The sequence below is a fragment of the Nansenia antarctica genome, assembly GCF_963989245.1.
Source record: "Nansenia antarctica genome assembly, chromosome: 4".
Lineage (NCBI taxonomy): Eukaryota > Metazoa > Chordata > Actinopteri > Argentiniformes > Microstomatidae > Nansenia > Nansenia antarctica.
In genome coordinates, this window is record NC_137689.1 from 74,287,101 (window position 1) to 74,306,766 (window position 19,666).

General features: G+C 43.7%; 2 protein-coding genes across 2 annotated transcripts in view; both read left to right on the forward strand.

The window, feature by feature from the left end:
* The first annotated feature begins 446 nt into the window (after positions 1-446).
* Positions 447-12,695, forward strand: LOC308156540 (bile salt-activated lipase-like). Its single transcript, XM_080529907.1, has 11 exons — positions 447-534; positions 3,547-3,694; positions 4,100-4,219; positions 4,805-5,002; positions 5,773-5,903; positions 6,250-6,357; positions 6,903-7,017; positions 7,383-7,569; positions 9,108-9,311; positions 10,790-10,999; positions 12,370-12,695. The coding sequence occupies exons 1-11, from the start codon at positions 472-474 to the stop codon at positions 12,572-12,574; spliced, it is 1,689 nt and encodes a 562-aa protein (XP_080386033.1). The 5' UTR covers positions 447-471; the 3' UTR covers positions 12,575-12,695.
* A 537-nt stretch (positions 12,696-13,232) lies between these two features.
* Positions 13,233-19,666, forward strand: part of LOC308156375 (cholesterol 7-desaturase nvd) — a gene marked incomplete at its 3' end in the record, with an annotated part of 13,115 nt that continues 6,681 nt past the window's right edge. The window contains exon 1 of the mRNA XM_080529713.1: positions 13,233-13,827. Coding sequence (XP_080385839.1) covers positions 13,443-13,827 — 385 coding nt within the window. The 5' untranslated portion in view covers positions 13,233-13,442. The remainder of the gene's footprint in view (positions 13,828-19,666) is intronic.

The following is a 19,666-nucleotide window of genomic DNA, read 5'->3' on the forward strand; positions in this document are numbered from 1 at the left end:
GTACTGTAACAATGACAAATAAAGTCTATCTATCTATCTATCTATCTATACAGTACCACTGGCGGCGGACTCATGAGGGGGGCAGGGGGGGCGACCGCCCCTCCTGGTGCCCCCACGGTTGAAAAAGGTCTCTTTTAAGTGTCTTTTTAAACTTGACCATGTGCACTGATGGGGTCCCAAGTTGTGCAGTAGGTGCCCTTTTTTCCTTTTCGCCCCTGACCTTCAAACAGCCTGAGTCCGCCACTGTACAGTACTGTCACCTAGTTGGCCCAATGTTGGATGCTTGGATGGAGGGAGGGACATTCTGTCTCTCTGGCTCAAGATAATGGAGGTTATGCAACACTGGCAGGAACAGATAGAGTTATAGTCTAATGGTCCCAGATACTTTATGGGAGGGGTCACCTGTATAAAAAGGGTCACCTGAGGTGAGGCAAGGCTAAGGTTTCCTACAGCTGTTTCTGGACAACGACGATGAAGACACTGGGCGCTCTGGTCGCGGCAGCCCTGTTCCTGGGGTCAGCCTCGGCTGCCACTGTAAGTCTGCAGTGTCATTAAATTATTGAGCGTCAACGTTTTTACATTCCATTATGTTTTGTGAGATGGAACCGTTGTATTTTATTAATTACTAACTAAAGAATTTCAACATTTTAAAAATAACACCACACAGGCATTAATAAACACCACAAAATGGATCAGATTATGTAAAAAACTCAATTTTGACAAAAAATGGAGATAGAACCTTATAATTCTTGTTGATGTAATTATAAGGTCATGACTTGATGAAGAAGATGAGATAGTCTTCAGTAATTTAACATGATGATGAAAGTTATTTTTTTATGGACTGTTATTTATTGCTCAGCTTATTGGTGGAGAGAGTTTTTAATATGTTGCATACAGATCAGGTCACTCGCTTGAATAATTCAGTTTCAATTCATTCACTTTGTGTAGAAGTTTAGAACGGCCTGTATCAGCCTGTATCATCAATGGGTCTGGCTGTACTGACTGACACTAGTCCGGTCAAATATGTAGATTTTCATTCTCTAAAATAAATATTAACTTGTACAAGACACTTCACAAACATAGCGAAATACTGATGCACACATTCACATATTCAGAGATTCGAATAACGAATTAAGATTTAGTTAATTAATTAAATGACTCACTTATGACTCACTTCCTGTGGCCATTTGGCTAGCTGTACACTCTAGGTTTTATAAAAACACAGGTATATTTATTTTTATCTGGTGAACTTTTACACACAGTTCACGTCTTTCACTGATACACGTAATGGTTTATACATTCACTTATCATGTGTGATAACGCTTTTATGCACTTAAGGACATCTTCACTCACCTGAAATCACAAATACACGACCTGCATCATCACTAGATATTGTTCTATTGACTGTCACTGACCTAAGACTCCTGAAGACCTGTTAGATCTCTGAGCTGGCTTAACAGCAGTGCCTAACATTCAGCATTACAACACTTACTACATCAAACACAGTAATCATCTGATATCCTAAAATACAAGTCAACTTGTCAAGGCCGTGTGTCTACAGACACCCTAACCCTAACCCTAAAATATTGAAAGGGGACTTTTCATGCCTCGTATTAATTTGGGTCCCATACAGATACAAGATGTTATGTAGAGTGAGAATACTGTGTAGTAGCTGGTAGATAAGAGGCTAGTAATAGTAATAGTGATACTCTCAGAATGCAAGGGGTCTATGACTCTTTCATTTAAATGCCATATCACTCATAAATGAACCTCGCTATTGGAATTCTTTACCGATCCAGAAACTGCTACTAATTTACCGTTAGAAAGAAACTTCTCAACTAATTTTACCAGTATTCAACTATGCTGATATATCTGGTGGCCTCCAAAACTAATCTTCTTCCTTTTAATGTGGCTTATAATAGACTTTGCAGATTTGTTCTTGACTGTCCTTTCTTAACTCATCATTGCACAATGTATGAAACTCTCAACTGGCCCTCTCCCACCACAAGAAGACAGAGACATTGGCAGTTACATTTTAAATGTAAACATTCCAAGTATGCTTTCTATTTAAAGCAGTTGATGATTCTCTTCTCCTCTAATTATCAATTGAGACACTCTGTTCATGTCTTTTTTTTTCTTCTGTTCCTGCTGTTTCTAAATCAATGGCTAAGAATGCCTTTATGTTTAAAGCTCCATTTGACAGGAATAATCTGCCTGTAAATATTCTGTCCTTCATCATCTTTCCACCTGTTTAAAAAAGCACGGTCCTCTTGTTATAAGCTCAATTGTACATAATAATATCACCTCTCTAACAACACTTATAATGACTGAACTTATGCTATCACCGACATTTACACTCTTTTATTACCAATGAGTTAAAGATCCATCTGTATGCTCTTTGTGCTTTGTGTTAATTTAGATTTCTTGGTTTCGTTTGTCAGTTTTTTGTTTTGTTTTTGCATTTTTTTCATGTTTTGTGTTGTGTTATTTTAGTTTTGTGTTAAATGTGTTGTCTAACCGTGTTGTTATCGTATTGTTGTCACTCGCTCGAAAACGAGATATCTCAAGGGGTTATTCCTAATAATAAGAATTTCAGTCTGTAAAAAAAAAAAAAAAGGGAAAAAAAGGGGTTAAGAAATACTACAGTTTGTTTTCAAACTGGAAGTTTTTGCTGGATTTATCAGTGTTTATCAGAGTGTGAACCTACCAGCCGTTCATAGTTCACTAATGATTAATGAACCTAAAAATATAATATAACCCCCCCCCCCCCCCCTCCACAGGCGCAGCCCTAGGACTTTGATGACCCTACGCAAGATTGTGGCCCCCCCTGCCCTGTTTCGTCGACAGGGGGGGGGGGGGGGGGAGGTTACTAGCGGACATTTTCATTCACGGGTGTTTTGTCGATAGGGGTAGCAGAGTTTTTGATTGACAGGTGGTGGGTGGTAGCTAGCGCTAAATCGACAGCAAAAGTGTGGCCCCCTCTAGCGGTTGTGGCCCTAAACGACCACATAGACTGTTTATGCCAGCAGCCAGCGCGCACACACACACACACACACACACACACACACACACACCAACTAAAACGACACCATGATTCACTTTAGAAATGTTCTTTGCTTGGCACAAAGTAAACAAAACCATTTTAACCGCATACCCACTTCACCTGCCTCATTGCCTCTTAGCCTACATCATTTATTGTTCTTGTTTTTTTGCTATTCTTTTTAAAGTTATTTTTGCTTATATATTGTTGTTTTTTATGTCCTAATGCATGAACCTCACCAAATCATCTTCCTGTATATGTTTTAGATTAGTTTAGATTAGATTAGATTCAACTTTAATGTTGTTGCAGAGTACACAAGTACCAGACAACGAAATTCAGTTGAGCATCTAACCAGAAGTGCAAATAGTGATAATGAGTAACAGTCAAAAGTTTGGACACACTTTCCCATTCGATTGAATGGGGGAAACGTGTCCAAACGTTTGACTGGTATTGTACTTGGCCAAATAAAGAATTCTGATTCAGATTGTTTGTCTCTTGGCCTGTAGCTGGGAGTGGTGTACACGGAGGGTGGCATGGTGCAGGGGGAGAACATTAACACTGGGCTCTTCAGTTCTGTGGACCGGTTCAGGGGAATCCCCTTTGGTGACATTCCCGGGAGGTTTGAGAAGCCCAAGCCTCACCCTGGATGGGACGGTGAGTTCCAGAAAGATCTGTCTCAGATGAATGGTTCTATTAAAGGAAATGAAATTGCAAATATTAAAGCACATTTATAAGGAACTCAGACATGTCCTCCTGTCCCTCACTAACACTCATCCCAGGTGACTCTCAATATTTAAATCTAATCTAAAAAACCTTCATGTTTTGCAGGAGTTATGATTAAACACAAACTTCTATCAACGTCTTTTATCCATTAACTATTTTCTTATTAAATGTTTTATCTATTAACTTCTTATATTTGCTTTTATTCATTGTCGGTTTTTATTTTCTTACTATGCTCATCTCAGGTGCGTTAAAGCACTTTGAATGGCCCCTGTTGTATGAAATGTCCTATACAAATAAACTTGCCTTGCCTCTCTCTCTCTCTGCGTCTCCCCTCAGGTGTTCTCAAGGCTACAGAGTACAGGCAGAGGTGTCTACAGTTGACCTTGACCATGTCTGATACCCGTGGTAGTGAGGACTGTCTCTACCTGAACATCTGGGTCCCTCAAGGCCGCAAAGGTAACACACCTGGGTCCCTCACCTATTTGATCATAACATCAGATGAGACTTCAACACCACCATCTGTAAATCAAGAAGACATGGTGGTCTAGTGAAGTTATGGTGTACTTATGTCACTATTCGGTTATTAAGTTGTGACGTGTTTCCGGGTCCAACGTTGGCTGAGGCGCTCTCTTCGAAATGCCTCAGTAATAATAATAATAATTCATAATATTTGTTTAGCGCTTTTTCGAGGCTCAAAGACGCTGACAAATATGGGAAAACGGGAAAGTGCTGCGTCCCTTGTTGTATGAATAGATCCCAGTCTAAAAAACGATTGAACTGTCATTCTACCGCTGTAGTACACTGGTACTCTGGTGCAGGGAATTTCTGTTTTGGACCCGGAAATTGCTAAACGTCACGTTTGACGTCAGACGGTTGTCAACCGAATAACATAAGATAAGACCCTAGTAGGCCTTGGTCTCTTCAACCTACAACTCAATACACCACATGTTCCATTGAGGTATATGATATTGATATGACTATATGCTACTGTACTATGACTCTATGATTGTACTGAAACATGTCTCCTCCCTTCCTTCCTAGTGTCCAGTGACCTCCCAGTCATGATCTGGATCTTTGGAGGTGGCCTCCTGATCGGAGGGTCAATGGGGGCTAACTTCCTGGACAACTATCTGTATGACGGACAGGAGCTCGCCGACAGGGGCAACGTTATCGTGGTGACGATAGCCTACCGCGTGGGTACGCTCGGCTTCCTCAGCTCTGGAGACGCCAGTGGACCTGGTAGGTGTCAACCAACCACGGCTTTGCCTGGCAGGGGGTCAGTGGCTCAATACAGCATGTTAGCTGAGGTACCCTGCCTCCAGATACTGATTCCTAGGCCTTTGAATCCCTTCCACCAAATGTGTGTATACTCAGTGATTCCCACAGCATGTTAATACTTTGGGGGGCCCCCAAAGTATAATGGCTCCCCCCAGTATAATTTGTGCTCAGTGAGTAAAAAACCCCGTAAAAAACCATAAATTATACTTTGGGGGGAGCCAACGATGGGTGATTGACGATCAGATACCAGTGTGGAGTTTTCTGTCTTAAATTCGATATAGATCATGTTCTTTGTTGGTTTGTGAGGATGTTCATACACACTTGGTAAGATGTGTGTGTGAAAGAAGACCACAAAAAACAGCAGTGACTGCTCTCAGCTGTTTAACACTTAAAGACCTAGACACCATCACCTGTTGTAGGTTGTCTGAAGTGCAGTGTTACTATGAAAATTCAGTAGAATGCAGGAATTGAGAAAAAAAAATCTCAACATTTTTCAAATCCCACTCCCCCCCCCGCCCGAGTCGTTCCCCCAAAGTATATTTCATTTCTGCGGGAATCACTGATACTACTATACTATCCTGACTGTATGCCTTCAGTATTCGGTAATGCATTCATCCCAGTGTGCAGCTTTGTATTTTTCTTATTCTTTTTAAAATTCTGGCCTCTCTGTTGCAAACAAAGTTCCCCCCAGCTACTTGCAGCTGTCTCACAGAGCTTCTCTCCCTTGACAGGCAACTATGGGCTGTGGGACCAGCAGGCTGCCATTGCCTGGACTCACAGGAACATCCGCTCCTTCGGTGGAGACCCTGACAACATCACCCTCTTCGGAGAGTCCGCCGGAGCGGCTAGCGTCAACTTCCAGGTGTGTGTGTATGTGTGTGTATGTGTGTGTGTGTGTACGTGTGTGTGTGTGTGTGTATGTGTATGTGTGTGTATGTGTGCGTGTGTGTGTGTGTGTGTGTGTGTGTGTGTGTGAGTGTGTGTGTGTGTGCATGTGTGTGTGTGCGTGTGTGTGTGGTGTGTGTCTGTGTGTGTGTGTGTGTGACCGTGTGTGTATGTGTGTGTGTGTGTCTATGAGGGGAGAGTTGATAGAGAGTGTGTGTGTGTGTGTGTGTGTGTGTGTGTGCGTGTGCGTGTGTCTATGTGTGTGTGTGTGTGTGCGCGCACACTCGCATACTCATACGTGTTGTGTATTTACTCCCACTCAGATTCTGTCTCCCAAAAACAAAGGGCTGATCCGCAGGGCCATTTCCCAGAGCGGGACGGCCCTCTGCCCCTGGGCCGTCAACAGGAACCCCAGAGCCCAAGCAGAGTCGGTATGTGTCCCTGTATGTCGCAGCCCCGTCCCTCTGGAACGCCCTCCCCAACCACATCAGACAGGCCAACACCTTGCCAACATTTAAACAGGCCATCAAAACCCACCTCTTCAAGCTCACCATCACCAGTTAAACCGCTCCCCCCCCTCCCCTTCCCATGTGTCCCCTGCACTACCTTAATTAGGCCCTATACTTTCTTTTATTTATTTTTTTATTATTACTACTCGATCTTTTCAGTTTGTAAAGCGTCTTTGAGTGTCTAGAAAAGCGCTATATAAGTCTAATGTATTATTATTATTATTATTATTATTATTATTATCATTATTACTATCTCATAGGGCTTTCACACCGGCAAAGAACCGTGCCGGTTCGCGTTCGGAAACCTCCGAACGTTGGCGCTGTCTGGCGAACGAGCCCGCGTTTCCGAACGCGAACCGGCACGGTTCTTTGCCGGTGTGAAAGCCCTATCAGCGGTCCCATTGCATGGGCGGACGGTGAGGCTAGCTGTTCAGGTGATTACTCAATCTCATCCCGTTTCTATTAAGATTGCAAAGAAGGTGAACTGCCCCACTGACGACACGATGATGTCCTGTCTGAGGATGACGGACCCCGCGGCCCTCACCCTGGCTGGAAGCCTGGAAGTGCATTTCTCTCCAGCCGGTCAGTATTGTATAGTACAATGAGGGTAACAGGGTTGAGATCTGTGGGAAACTCGTGACGTTAGGATTATAAGGTTCTATCTCTGTTGAGTTTTTTTTTGTTGAGTGTTTTACATAATCTGATCCATTAGGTGTTTATTAATGCCTGTGTGGTGTTATTTTTTTTAAATGTTTACATTTTTGAGTTAGTAATTAATAAAAATACAAAGGTTCCATGTCACAAAACATAATGGAATGTAACAACTTTGACGCTCGATATCTCTGAACTGCCCTAAACGGAGATAGAACCTTATAGTTCTAAGCTCACGAACTGTCTGTCATAGCGGTTCCGTAAGAGTGTGTGACTGTCTCTGTCTCCGTCTCCAGACCCCGTGGTGTTGAACCTGGCCTTCTCCGCCGTGGTCGATGGAGACTTCCTCCCTGAGGATCCTGGGAAACTGTTCGGCAACGCAGCCGACGTCGACTATCTCACCGGGGTTAACGACATGGACGCCCACCTTTTCACTGGCCTGGACGTCCCCTCCATCAACTCTCCCCTCATAGACACCCCTGTGTGAGTGACAATGCGTGACGTTAGAATTATAAGGTTCTAGGTATCTCCATTTTTGTCAAAATTGAGTTTTTTACATAGTCTGGTCCATTAGGTGTTTATTAATGCCTGTGTGGTGTTATTTTTTTAAATGTTGACATTTTTTAGTTAGTAATGAATAAAATACAAAGGTTCCATCTCACAAAACATAATGGAATGTAAACACTTTGACGCTCAATGTAGCATTCCAGCCGGACTCCTTATTAAAAACTATAATGTTCTCTGGTAACATCAAGCTAAACCTTGTCAATAAAGTTCATCAAAGAAAGAGGCGTAGGGTGGCTTTTCAAATCAGGTATATTGAACTGGTAAAAACTGCAAGACAAACAGCACAAAACATGTTTCAACAGGATGTACACAAACAGTGGTTAACTAGAAAGTCCGCTTTTTTGGCCTAACAATCTAGCTACAAAATAATAACTAAAAACATAATATTCCCAACAAATGATGACTAATATATAAAGCTACCAATCCAACACTTGATATTTCGTACTTACAACATTGCTTTGTGTAAACCTGAACATGGATGTTGGATGATGAATGGAGAACACGCATAAAGTCTCGGTCTCTCTCTGGCAAAGGACGCACTCCCAAACCGGAAGTAGATTTGCGGTAAACCGGAAGTGGTGTCACTACATCAAATATTAAGAAAATAAAGAAAGTGTTGCCGGACAACACAATAACTGATGGTCAATGATGCAGTTTAACCTTTTATTTACACGCACCAAAAGCACCATAGACACACCGTAAGAGCTGAAAGTAGAACAACACACAGCTACAATCAGCATCCATCCGCTAGCATTCAGTATACTTTGCTAATTCCAGAGCGTTTTCCACAGCATTGAATCAATACATTCAAATCATACACAACAATGAAATTAAATTGACAGTCAATACAAACATACCTCTTCGCCTTCCAGCTAGTTGCTATAAAACGATAATGAGACGATAATTCTTCACAAATCCGTATACCAATTTAACCGTCTTTCTTAACCACCTTGCCTTCTTCTCCGTTCTAACTCTCTCGCGCATGCGCAGTAACACGGGGAGAATATACTTGTGTTCTTCAAATTAAAGTTGTGTTCTTCAAAATAAAGACGGTTGGCTATAATAACATTTTGATATTCAAATAATATGTGGTATACAAAGTACCTTAATGAAAAGTCCTTATCTTAACCTTGTTATACATGTTATAAAATATATGGGTCATTTACACTCAATATCTCTGAACTACCCTAAACGGAGATAGAACCTTATAATTCTAAGCTCACGAATGGGCTGATCCGTCTCAATCTCATTATTAATCTCACATATCAATGTTTGGGAGAGTACATACTAGAGATCATAAACTTCATCTCAAACCCGAACCCTTCAACTCATGTCAACTCATGTCGCAAGTCTATAAGGACGGTGGTATCATTTCATCAGATCCCTGGCAGTGGAGTTAGAACAAAATGTCTTGAGACAGATCTCTCTCCTGTTCCCCCTTTCTTTTTCCACAGGGAAGACCTGAAGACGCTCCTGGGCGCTCTGACCAAGGAGAAGGGGGAGGCCGGTCTCAACAGCGCTTTCGCAATGTACTCATATAACTGGGGGGAGAAGCCCAGCCGAAGTGTCATCAAGCAGACCATTGTGGAGATCGAAACTGACTTCATGTTCCTGGTGCCAGCCCAAGCTGCTCTCTACCTGCATGCTACCAACGCCCAGTGAGCCAAACTCTATCACTCAGTGCATTTCAGCTATCCCAACTTACAGTATGGGTGGACGGGTGGATGGATGGGTGGATGGGTGGGTGGATGGATGGATGGGTGGGTGGATGGATGGGTGGGTGGATGGATGGGTGGATGGATGGGTGGGTGGGTGGATGGATGGGTGGATGGATGGATGGATGGATGGATGGATGAATGGATGGATGGATGGATGGATGGATGGATGGATGGATGGATGAATGGATGGATGGGTGGGTGGGTGGGTGGGTGGGTGGATGGGTGGGCGGATGGATGGATGGATGGATAGATAGGTACTTTATTGATACCCAAGGGGAAATTAAGGCGTTACAGCAGCTCACAAACAACAACAACAACAACAACAACAACAAAATGAATGAATGAATGAATGAATGAATGAATGAATGAATGGACTTTATTGTCATTGCTACAGTACAGGTACCAAACAACGAAATTTAGGAGGGGTGGCTCCCCTGGTGTTAGGAAAGGAAAAAAAAAAAAAAAAAAAAAAAAAAATCACAAGAAGGGAAGGAGCTGGTTTACATAAGTAAGGCTATGTACACAATCCACTGTACTATACTGTACAGATAGACGACTAGGGTTGTCATATTGCACAATAGTATTGTTTCACGTTATTTAAAGTGTCACAGTTTGCAGGCTTGAAATGTACATGTTTGTGCCTCAGCACTACACCTGATTTTTTCAGTCCAGCAGCTGCCATACAATCCGTCCAGACTGTCCAGGGCCCAGAACTTAGGTCTTTGCTGTGTTCAGGGCCTGGACGGCCCTGTGGTAGAAGCTGTTCTTCAGTCTGTTTGTCTTAGCGGCCAGGGTCCTGAACCGCCTTTTCGAGGGCAGCCTGGTAAAGTGTACGTACCCAGGGTGGGTCGGGTCCCTGGAGATCTTGGAGGCCTTCCTGAGACAGCGTGTGATAAAATAAAGTGACAATAGAATAAAATCAAAAATAAAAATAGTCATCTGAAACATTATACAGAGTAAGAACAGTGTTATGTAACATCCCCCAGCCTGACTGACCACCCCGATCAGCCGGAGGAGGAGGAGTTAAGTACAGCCTTACTGCCATCGATGTGACAGAGCAGCATTTCGTGACGTTAGAATTATAAGGTTCTATCTCCATTTTTGGTCAAAATTGAGTTTTTTACATAACCTGATCCATTAGGTGTTTGTTAATGCCTGTGTGGTGTTATTTTTTAAATGTTGAAATTTTTCAGTTAGTAATTAATAAAATACAACGGTTCCATCTCACAAAACATAATGGAATGTAAAAACGTTGACGCTCAATATCTCTGAACTGCCCTAAACGGAGATAGAACCTTAGAATTCTAAGCGCACGATTTGTGATGTAATTATGTCCAACTCCCTCTCCTTACTTCAACTCCCTCTCTCCTTCTCTCTCTTTCTCTCTCTCTCTATCTGTTGTTACCCTGCTACCCCAGGACTGCAAGCACCTACTCCTACGTGTTCTCCGAGCCCAGCCGCATGGCTGGCCTGGCCAGGCCCTACCCCAGCTGGATGAGGGCTGACCACGCTGACGACCTGCAGTATATGTTCGGCAAGCCCTTCACCACGCCCCTGTTCTACTGGCCCAGTCACCGTGACCTCTCTGGCTACATGATCGCCTACTGGACCAACTTTGCCCAAACCGGGTAAAAACAACAAGCACTGTAACCAAACGTGACAGCAGCTGGTAAAAGCGGGAACAAGTCGGCAGACGATCAAAATGTTCAGACTTTTATTCAGAAAAATTTAGATACATTTCAATGTTGGTGAAAATCAATGACATACTCGCTAGTCAAGCCAAAACATTGTAATGCAATGGATTCGGTGAGTAATGGCAGATCAGCGGTTCGAGCCCCGGCTGGCCACATGTCGAAGTGTCCTTGGGCAAGACACTGAACCCCAAGAATTGCTCCCAGTGAGCGGGCCGGCGCCTTGTATGGCAGCTTGCCGCCATTGGTGTGTGAATGTGTGTGTGAATGGGTGAATGAGAGGCCGTTGTAAAGCGCTTTGGAGCAGCTTTGGAGCAGCAAAAAAGGCGCTATATAAGTGCAGTCCATTTACCATTTACCATTTACCCACGGGGAATTGATTGGTTGCCGACTTGTTTCCGCTTTCACCAGCTGCTGTCACAAATCAATGGCTGTATCACGGACAGAGACACAGTACATGCTGTATGTCTCTATGGTGTCAAAGCACAAACCCTGTATGAGAGGAACCGCACACACACAGACAATAGACGCTACTCTGACGTTTTGGAATCATTTTGACATTTTGAAATCTTCATCGCTATCACTTTGATTTATTGATCTGATCTGATCCTGGACTTATCGTATACACACAGACAGCAGAGTATTCCATAGTCATAGTCATAGTCATAGTCATAGTCATAGTCATATTCATAGTCATAGTCAAGGTATTTAAACACGCACAAAACTACACCGGTTTAGGGCGCCTTGAGTGCGGACTCTAAAACAGAGAGAAAACATGATGGAATATGGAAACACAGACGGGTAAGGACAACAACATAAACATGGAGGACGTCTAACATTCATAACCGCACACATTCAAAGACAGACATTCATACTATCACACATCAGGAGCATCTCAGTAGCCTAGGTCACGACAGTAGTGAGTTTTAAGCAGAGTGAGTCTCTAGATCGGGGGCGGTCTTGATGTTCAGTGGGAGGTCGTTCCACTCTACCATCTGTCATCATTTGAAATAATCAATATCACTACGGTTTATTGATCTCACCCTGACTTCCTGTTATCACCCCCTCCACCCTACCCCCTCCACCCCCTCCACCCTCTCCACCCCACCACCCTACCCCTCCACCCTACCCTCTCCACCCCTCCACCCTACCCCCTCCACCCCCTCCACCCTCTCCACCCCTCCACCCTACCCCCTCCACCCTCTCCACCCCTCCACCCTACCCCCTCCACCCTACCCCCTCCACCCTACCTCCTCCACCCCACCCCACGCCCTCCACCCTACCCCCCCCCCACCCCCGATCTACAGAAACCCCAACAAAGGGGAGTCCAAGGTGCCTGTGACCTGGCCTGTGTTCACCGAGACTGGCCACCAGTACCTGGACATCCACTCAGATATGAACAAGGACTACGTCAAGCAGAAGTTGAGGACGCGCTTCGTGCACTGGTGGACCAGCACCTACGCTGACCTCCCCACCGTCGGGAGCAGCTCGGGCAACAATACTTTTATCTGAGCAGAGACACAACTGTCAATCATCACGCCAGATTCAAAAACTATGCAGATTCTTTGTGTGAGGTGACAAATGCAAGGCGTTCAGTGGTACAAAATGCCATTCGAAAATAAATAAATGCAAATTAACGATCAACCATGTGTTGTTTTTTTAAATACGGCTCACATTATATTGTACATTATGATGGTCAATTATTTATTTCATATTCTCTATTTCGTCAATATATCAACCAATCACTAGTCGACATCAATCACTAGTCTACAAAAAGGTCATCTCTCAAAAGGTCCTTACAATATAGCTCAGCTGCAATTCTTATAATTGCCACCAGAGTTCACTGTTGTTTCATCGATGTAAGATATTATTTTCTGTCAAGAATTTCTGACAAACTGCTGGCGTGCTGCTGTGCCATCGAATGTTTCACTCCCATCCCTCAGTGACATTAAGCGGAACAACTGAGTTTCTGCATAGCCTAATCAGCCCTGAGTTGTTGGGTTTGGATAAAGACTGCAGGAAGAAGAAAGAAGCAGCAGGCAGCTGGCGGTAGTATAAAAGAGGTAAATAAATCCACCCTTGTTGCCGGCAGGGTAGAGAGGCTATAAGCGACACCTGCCGGGGGGCGTGTCATCCCGTCTCCAAGGTGCCTCTGCCTCCCTCCGACACAAGCATGCATGATGACAAACATTATGATAAGAACAAGTCGCACAGGAGACTGGCACACGGACATAAGGAAATCCCATGAATGCAGCACACCCAGGCTCCACCGGACTCTGTCTGCAGCCCACCCAGTCTGCCCAACACCCACCAGCCATCAGTGACAGTGCGGAGAGAGATACACGTAGCCTACTAACACACAACCAAAACCAGAGAGATTATGGAAGGTCAAAATAAGGTGGTGGTGGTCATGGGGATAGTAGCCTTGGCCGCGGTGGTCGTCATGCAGGACCCCCCGGAGCTGTGGAGGAGAGCGGGGGTCTCCGGCGCCCCTGCCCGCGCCGTGGCCTGCGTGGTGGCCGGGGTGGCGCTGCTGGCCCTGGGCTGGCTGTACAGGCTGCTGTTCGCCCCCCTGGAGCTGCTCAGGTCCCCCGACGAGGTGGGCTACATCGCGGAGGACGGTCGGTCCCGAGCCCAGGCGGCCAACGACGTGCGTCGGAGGAGGAAGACAGGCGAGCTGCCCCCCGTCTACCCCAACGGATGGTACCGGGTGCTGGACTCACACATGCTGGAGCGAGGGGACGTCAAGAGCGTGTGTGTCCTAGGTAATAATAATGATAATAATAATAATAATAATAATAATAATAATAATAATAATAATAATAATAATAACAATAATAATAATAATATTAATAACAATAATAATAATAATAATAATGACAATAATAACAATAATAATAATAATGATAATAATAATAATAATAATGATAATAATGATAATAATAATAACAACAATAATAATAATAATAATAATAATGATAATGATAATAATAATAATAATAATAATAATAATAATAATAATGATAATAATAATAATAATAATAATAATAATAATAATGATGATAATAATAATAATAATAACAATAATAATAATAATAATACTCTTTATTTGTAGGCCTATAGCACTTTTCCTGCAAACGTTGCTGCTCAAAGTGTTTGTATTGTAGGTATGCGGAGACCCTCTAAAACAGACAAATCAATAACTTTCCAACATTTTTTATTATCACCACTATCAAATATGCATGCTTGCATGCAGCTGGGTCTACATTCACGTAGCCCCACTGGTCATATTGTGTCTAGGGTAATGGTAATGGTAATGCATGCATAAATAAATGCATAAATGTTTCTGATATGTTCCCTAGAGAAACAGGCTGCTGTAGCCTGCAGGTTCAGTCGATGCTACAGAAAAATCTATCTATCTATCTATCAAATTGCTGACGATGCACCTGTGTTTACTTTCCCTTTACCTGAGTACACCCTCCTCAGTGTAAACTCATATTAGCCTACGCGGGTGTTGCGTTGCATCCAGGCAGCATCCTACCTTTGGCTTTTCACTGACATGTGTCGTAGGCTGATTTAATGCAAAGCTCTCATATGATCATAGTCAATACCAGTGTTACGTGTAAACATTGTCGCATCTTCGAAGAGGCTATGGTGGGTATTTTCTTTTTGCCCGATTCATCTCATCAGCTCAGACCTTCTGGCATGAGATCACACCAGGCGCTGTTACTGTTCACTAACACCTGGGGGGTATTCCATCAACGTCGCTAACTAAAAAAATCCAGGCATATTCTGATAAATCTCGCGAGACGTCCCCCCCCCAAAAAAAAAAGAAAAAAAGAAAAAAGAAAACAGACTTGTTTTTTTATAAATCTGGCGAGATTATCAAAAGAGCCTGGATTTTCTTTTAGCGACGTTGATGGAATACCCCCCCTCTTTTCAGGCCCACTTCCTTCTACAACATTTGCATGGCCCGATGAAGGGACGATATGAAAACATGCAGTCTCAGCACTCCTGACTGATAGTAGCTTAGCTCATCAGAATCCTACCGCATATGCTCTTTGCATCATACACCTATCTATCTATACAGCCCATCTCATCTCTAACACAGACAGTTACCTGACAGTTCACGTAATGGGAATGAACTGAGACAGGGTGGATGACCCCTAAACCGGTATTTGTTTTGTTGTCTTTATATCGTTGTATCAGTGTTGACAATGTGTCCTGGCAGACCGGACGTCATCACTACTAGACAAACAATAGTGGTGTGAGGTCCAGAGGTCCAGTGGCGTGCGTACAGGACCTCGGCGTCACGTTCCAGTATGAAATTACAGGACAATTCATTCATATGCCGGAATAGTATAGCACCAGAACACAGAAGTAGCACAAAACAACAATAGTAAAACAATATTGTCTGTCTCTTTCCCATATTTTGCCATGCCAGAAGAGGTGGCTGTTTCTGCTGGCAGAATCATAATAATCCCCTCTCATCAAGGAAGTGCGTGAGACTGTGATTAAGTCTACCATGTAAATGACACTATGAGGAGGATTTACTATATTCTCTTTCAGATTCAAATTCCTTATTTGTCATGCAAACTGAAAGCCGCCACAGACACATTTGCATCATTTTCTGTCTCTGTCTCTCTCTCTCTCTGTCTCTGTCTCTGTCTCTCTCTCTGTCTCTCTCTCTCTCTCTCTCTCTCTGTCTCTGTCTCTATCTCTGTATCTCTCTCTCTCTATCTCTGTCTCTGTCTCTTTCTCTCTCTCTCTCTCTCTCTGTCTCTCACTGTCTCTAACTCTATCTCTCTCTCTCTCTCTCTCTGTCTCTGTCTCTGTCTCTATCTCTGTATCTCTCTCTCTCTATCTCTGTCTCTGTCTCTGTCTCTTTCTCTCTCTCTCTCTGTCTCTCACTGTCTCTAACTCTATCTCTGTCTCTCTCTCTCTCACTCTCTCTCTATCTCTCTCTCTCTATCTCTCTCTCTCTGTCTCTCTCTATCTCTCTCTGTCTCTCACTGTCTCTAACTCTCTCTTTGTCTCTCTCTCTCACTCTCTCTCTCTATCTCTCTATCTCTCCCTCTCCCTCTCTCTTTCTCTGTCTCTCTCTATCTTTGTGTCTCTCTCTCTCTATCTCTCCCTCTCTTCCTCTCCCTGGCATCTCTACCATAGGATGAAATCAATACTGCTGTAGTCGTTTGTCTAATCTCAGCACGTAAATAGATAATGAATACACCACAGAGGCACTCCGAGGATGGATGTCTGTTTAGCCCAAATCAATATAGAGTACATTTGCTTCCCTTCTGTTTCACACCCCGCGTTACATAACCATCTGTCTCATACAGGCAAATCATATCCATGGTAACAGGGTGCACAAGGCCTAGGACTGAAATAGACTCCTGAAATGGCATGTGCCATAATATTCTGCCTCGTTTTGCATTAAATGTTAAACGGACTGCATTTATATAGCGCCTTATTCCAAAGCGCTTTACAACGGCCTCTCATTCACCCATTCACGCACACATTCGCACACCAGTGGCGGCAAGCTACCATGCAAGGCGCCGGCCAGCCCCGCTCATTGGGAGCAATTTGTGGTTCAGTGTCTTGCCCAAGGACACCTCGACATGTGGCCAGCCGGGGTTTGAACCACCGATCTGCCGACCGTACGACCATTAGACACCCAAAGTGCAAAATATAAGTCAGCCCATTATATATGCAGTATGATATGTACAGAGCGAATGCGGACGACATCAAGTGGGTAACTAACTTGGGCAAAGGCAATAGGCTACCTTCTGTTATGTAAAGGTGTGTGCCACGGGCAGCTCTCAGCTCACGTACGAGCTAGCCTAACACACAGAGACCTTTGATCAAATTAAATGTAATCAAGATTAGGCTAAACGCTATCATACTGCATATACAGTATCTTACTGTACGCATAAGTCGCCCCTTGTCTGTATATATCACACTGTACATAGGCTACATCTGCCCACACCTTTATGGCTTTTGCACTATGCACTATCTGGCTAGATGCCCGAAGGCGTTTCCTTGTCTTTGTATTTGTACTCTGCTAATGACAATTAAATCTGAATCTGGATCTGTTATATGCTCCTTCGTGTCAAGGTCTTCGTGTCGAGGTATGTTACCTTTACCTTTGCCTTTAGTCAGCTCACCTGTCTTTTGTTCTACCTGTGCAGCTAGCTACCATGTACCTGTAGCCAAGCCAGGTTTGCAAGACCTTTGCTTGTATTCACCCTTGGCCCTCTCTGTTTATTAGTAACAGCGCCAGAAAGGGACAGTTTACTTTGTGACACGGTTGCTTGGCAACGTTTCAGCGGTTTAATCTGAAAGCCTAGAGCGTTCATTGTTCAGTGTGTTCTGAGTTCGAACAGCGTGTGTGTTCGTTTTCAGTCTCTGGGAGGTGGAGAGCACGTATGTATGGACGCAGGCAATTGTTTGTAGTTGTTACTCAAATGTTAGCCATAGCTGCCACAGACGTGAGAACAATAGATACCTCCCTTGTTGTGTGGTTATGCATCCTTGTGTAGAACAAGTTGAAGCAATGATCCATGAATGAATGAATGAATGAATGATTGAATGAATGAATGAATGAATGAATGAATGAATGACTGAATGAATGAATGAATGACTGAATGAATGAATGAATGAATGAATGAATGACTGAATGAATGAATGACTGAATGAATGAATGAATGAATGAATGAATGAATGAATCGTTTAATGACCACACGACCAAGGTCGGTGGAATTTGTTGTCGGTACAGATGGAAAAAACTCAATACAGCAGCATGTCAAATACATCAAACATAAACACATTACACATGACTATCACAATGGACAATGTACACACATAACTACAAGACAAAATCAATAGTCAATATTTGAAGCCCCCTCCCCTATACCTCTACCGCCACCAAGCCCCCTCCACCCCCCCAACAGGAGGAACATTGCACACACACCCCCGTACCACTCCAGACTTCGATTTAGCTTTTGCACCACTGCTGTCTTACAATGTACCCTAACTGTACATGTTGTATTGATATCCCTTGCCCTTGTCCTGTACACATCATACTCCACATATCTTAACTGTACTTATCTTCGCCCCTTGTCTGTACATGTCACACTGTCTGTCCATACTTTTATGGTTTTTGATCTGGTTAGATGTCGAACTTTTGTCTTTGTAGTGTACTTGTACTCTGTCAATGACAGTTAGCCTAAATTAGCCTGAATCTGAACTTGCATGAACTTCACTTTTGATATTGAATAGTGTTTGCATTTTTTACTTATAGGAAATTGACATTTCTTTTTGTTACGTTATTTTCATAGGTGTTAACCTATGACATGGTGGTTTAGTTGGTCTAGCTCTGCACTAGTTGTCTGTATGTAGGGTTCCGTTCCCCTTAGAAAAATTAGACAGAAATTCAATTAATTAGGCCTACTTGACGAATCCTTCGGGAAATGTGTTTGATTTCCTGCTTCCGGGGAGCTTCCTCCCGGAGTGTGTGTCACCTGAAACCCTGCGTCTGCTGCTGGGCTGACCTGTGGCTCTGCAGTGACGGAGGACAGTAAACGCTGACCTCAGCATGAGGCAGCAGTATCTACAGGATTACTGTTAGGCACAGAGAGAGAGAGAGAGAGAGAGAGAGAGAGAGAGAGAGAGAGAGAGAGAGAGAGAGAGAGAGAGAGGCAGAGAGGACAGAGGCTAGGTTGTGTACTGTTTAGATACATGCATACATACATACATAGATACATACATACATACACACACACACACACACACACACACACACACACACACACACACACACACACACACACATACATGCATACATGGAATGGAATGGAATGGAATGGACTTTATTTGTCATTGCTACAGTACAGGTACCAAACAACGAAATTTAGGAGGGGTGGCTCCCCTGGTGTTAGGAAAGGAAAAAGAAAACACATTTTAGAAAAAGCATAGATGCATAAAATCACAAGAAGGTAAGGAGCTGGTTTACATCAATAAAGGCTATGTACACAATCCACTGTACTATACTGCACAGATAGTCAACTAGGGTTGTCATATTGCACAAAGAGTATTTTTTCACATTATTTTAAAGTGTCACAGTTTGCAGGCTTGAAAATGTACATGTTTGTGCCTCAGCACTAGCTGCCATACAATCCGTCCAGACTGTCCTGGGCCCAGAACTTAGGCCTTTTCTGTGTTCAGGGCCTTGACGGCCCTGTGGTAGAAGCAGTCCTTCAGTCTGTTTGTCTTAGCGGCCGGGGTCCTGTACCTCCTGTTCGAGGGCAGCTTGACAAAGTGTACGTGCCCAGGGTGGGTCGGGTCCTTGGAGATCTTGGAGGCCCTCCTGAGACAGCGTGTGTTGTACAGCTCCTCCAGAGAGGGGAGGGGGGCGCCGGTGATCTTCTGTGCTGTTCTCACGACTCTCTGTAGCTCGTTTCTCTCCGCTGTTGTGCAGCTGTGGAACCAGTTGGAGATGCCGAAGGTGAGGATGCTCTCCACTGCGCCGTGGTAGAAGGCCACCAGTATCTCCTGCTTGTTGTGTTGTTTCCTGAGGCATCTCAGGGTGTATAGCCGCTGTTGTGC

Excerpts from the sequence above, each read along its gene's own strand:
- LOC308156540 (XM_080529907.1), top strand. The coding sequence starts at position 472 with ATGAAGACACTGGGCGCTCTGGTCGCGGCAGCCCTGTTCCTGGGGTCA. Across the intron at positions 535-3,546 it reads GGTCAGCCTCGGCTGCCACT|CTGGGAGTGGTGTACACGGA; the intron begins GTAAGTCTGCAG and ends CTTGGCCTGTAG. Across the intron at positions 6,358-6,902 it reads CCAGAGCCCAAGCAGAGTCG|ATTGCAAAGAAGGTGAACTG; the intron begins GTATGTGTCCCT and ends GTTTCTATTAAG.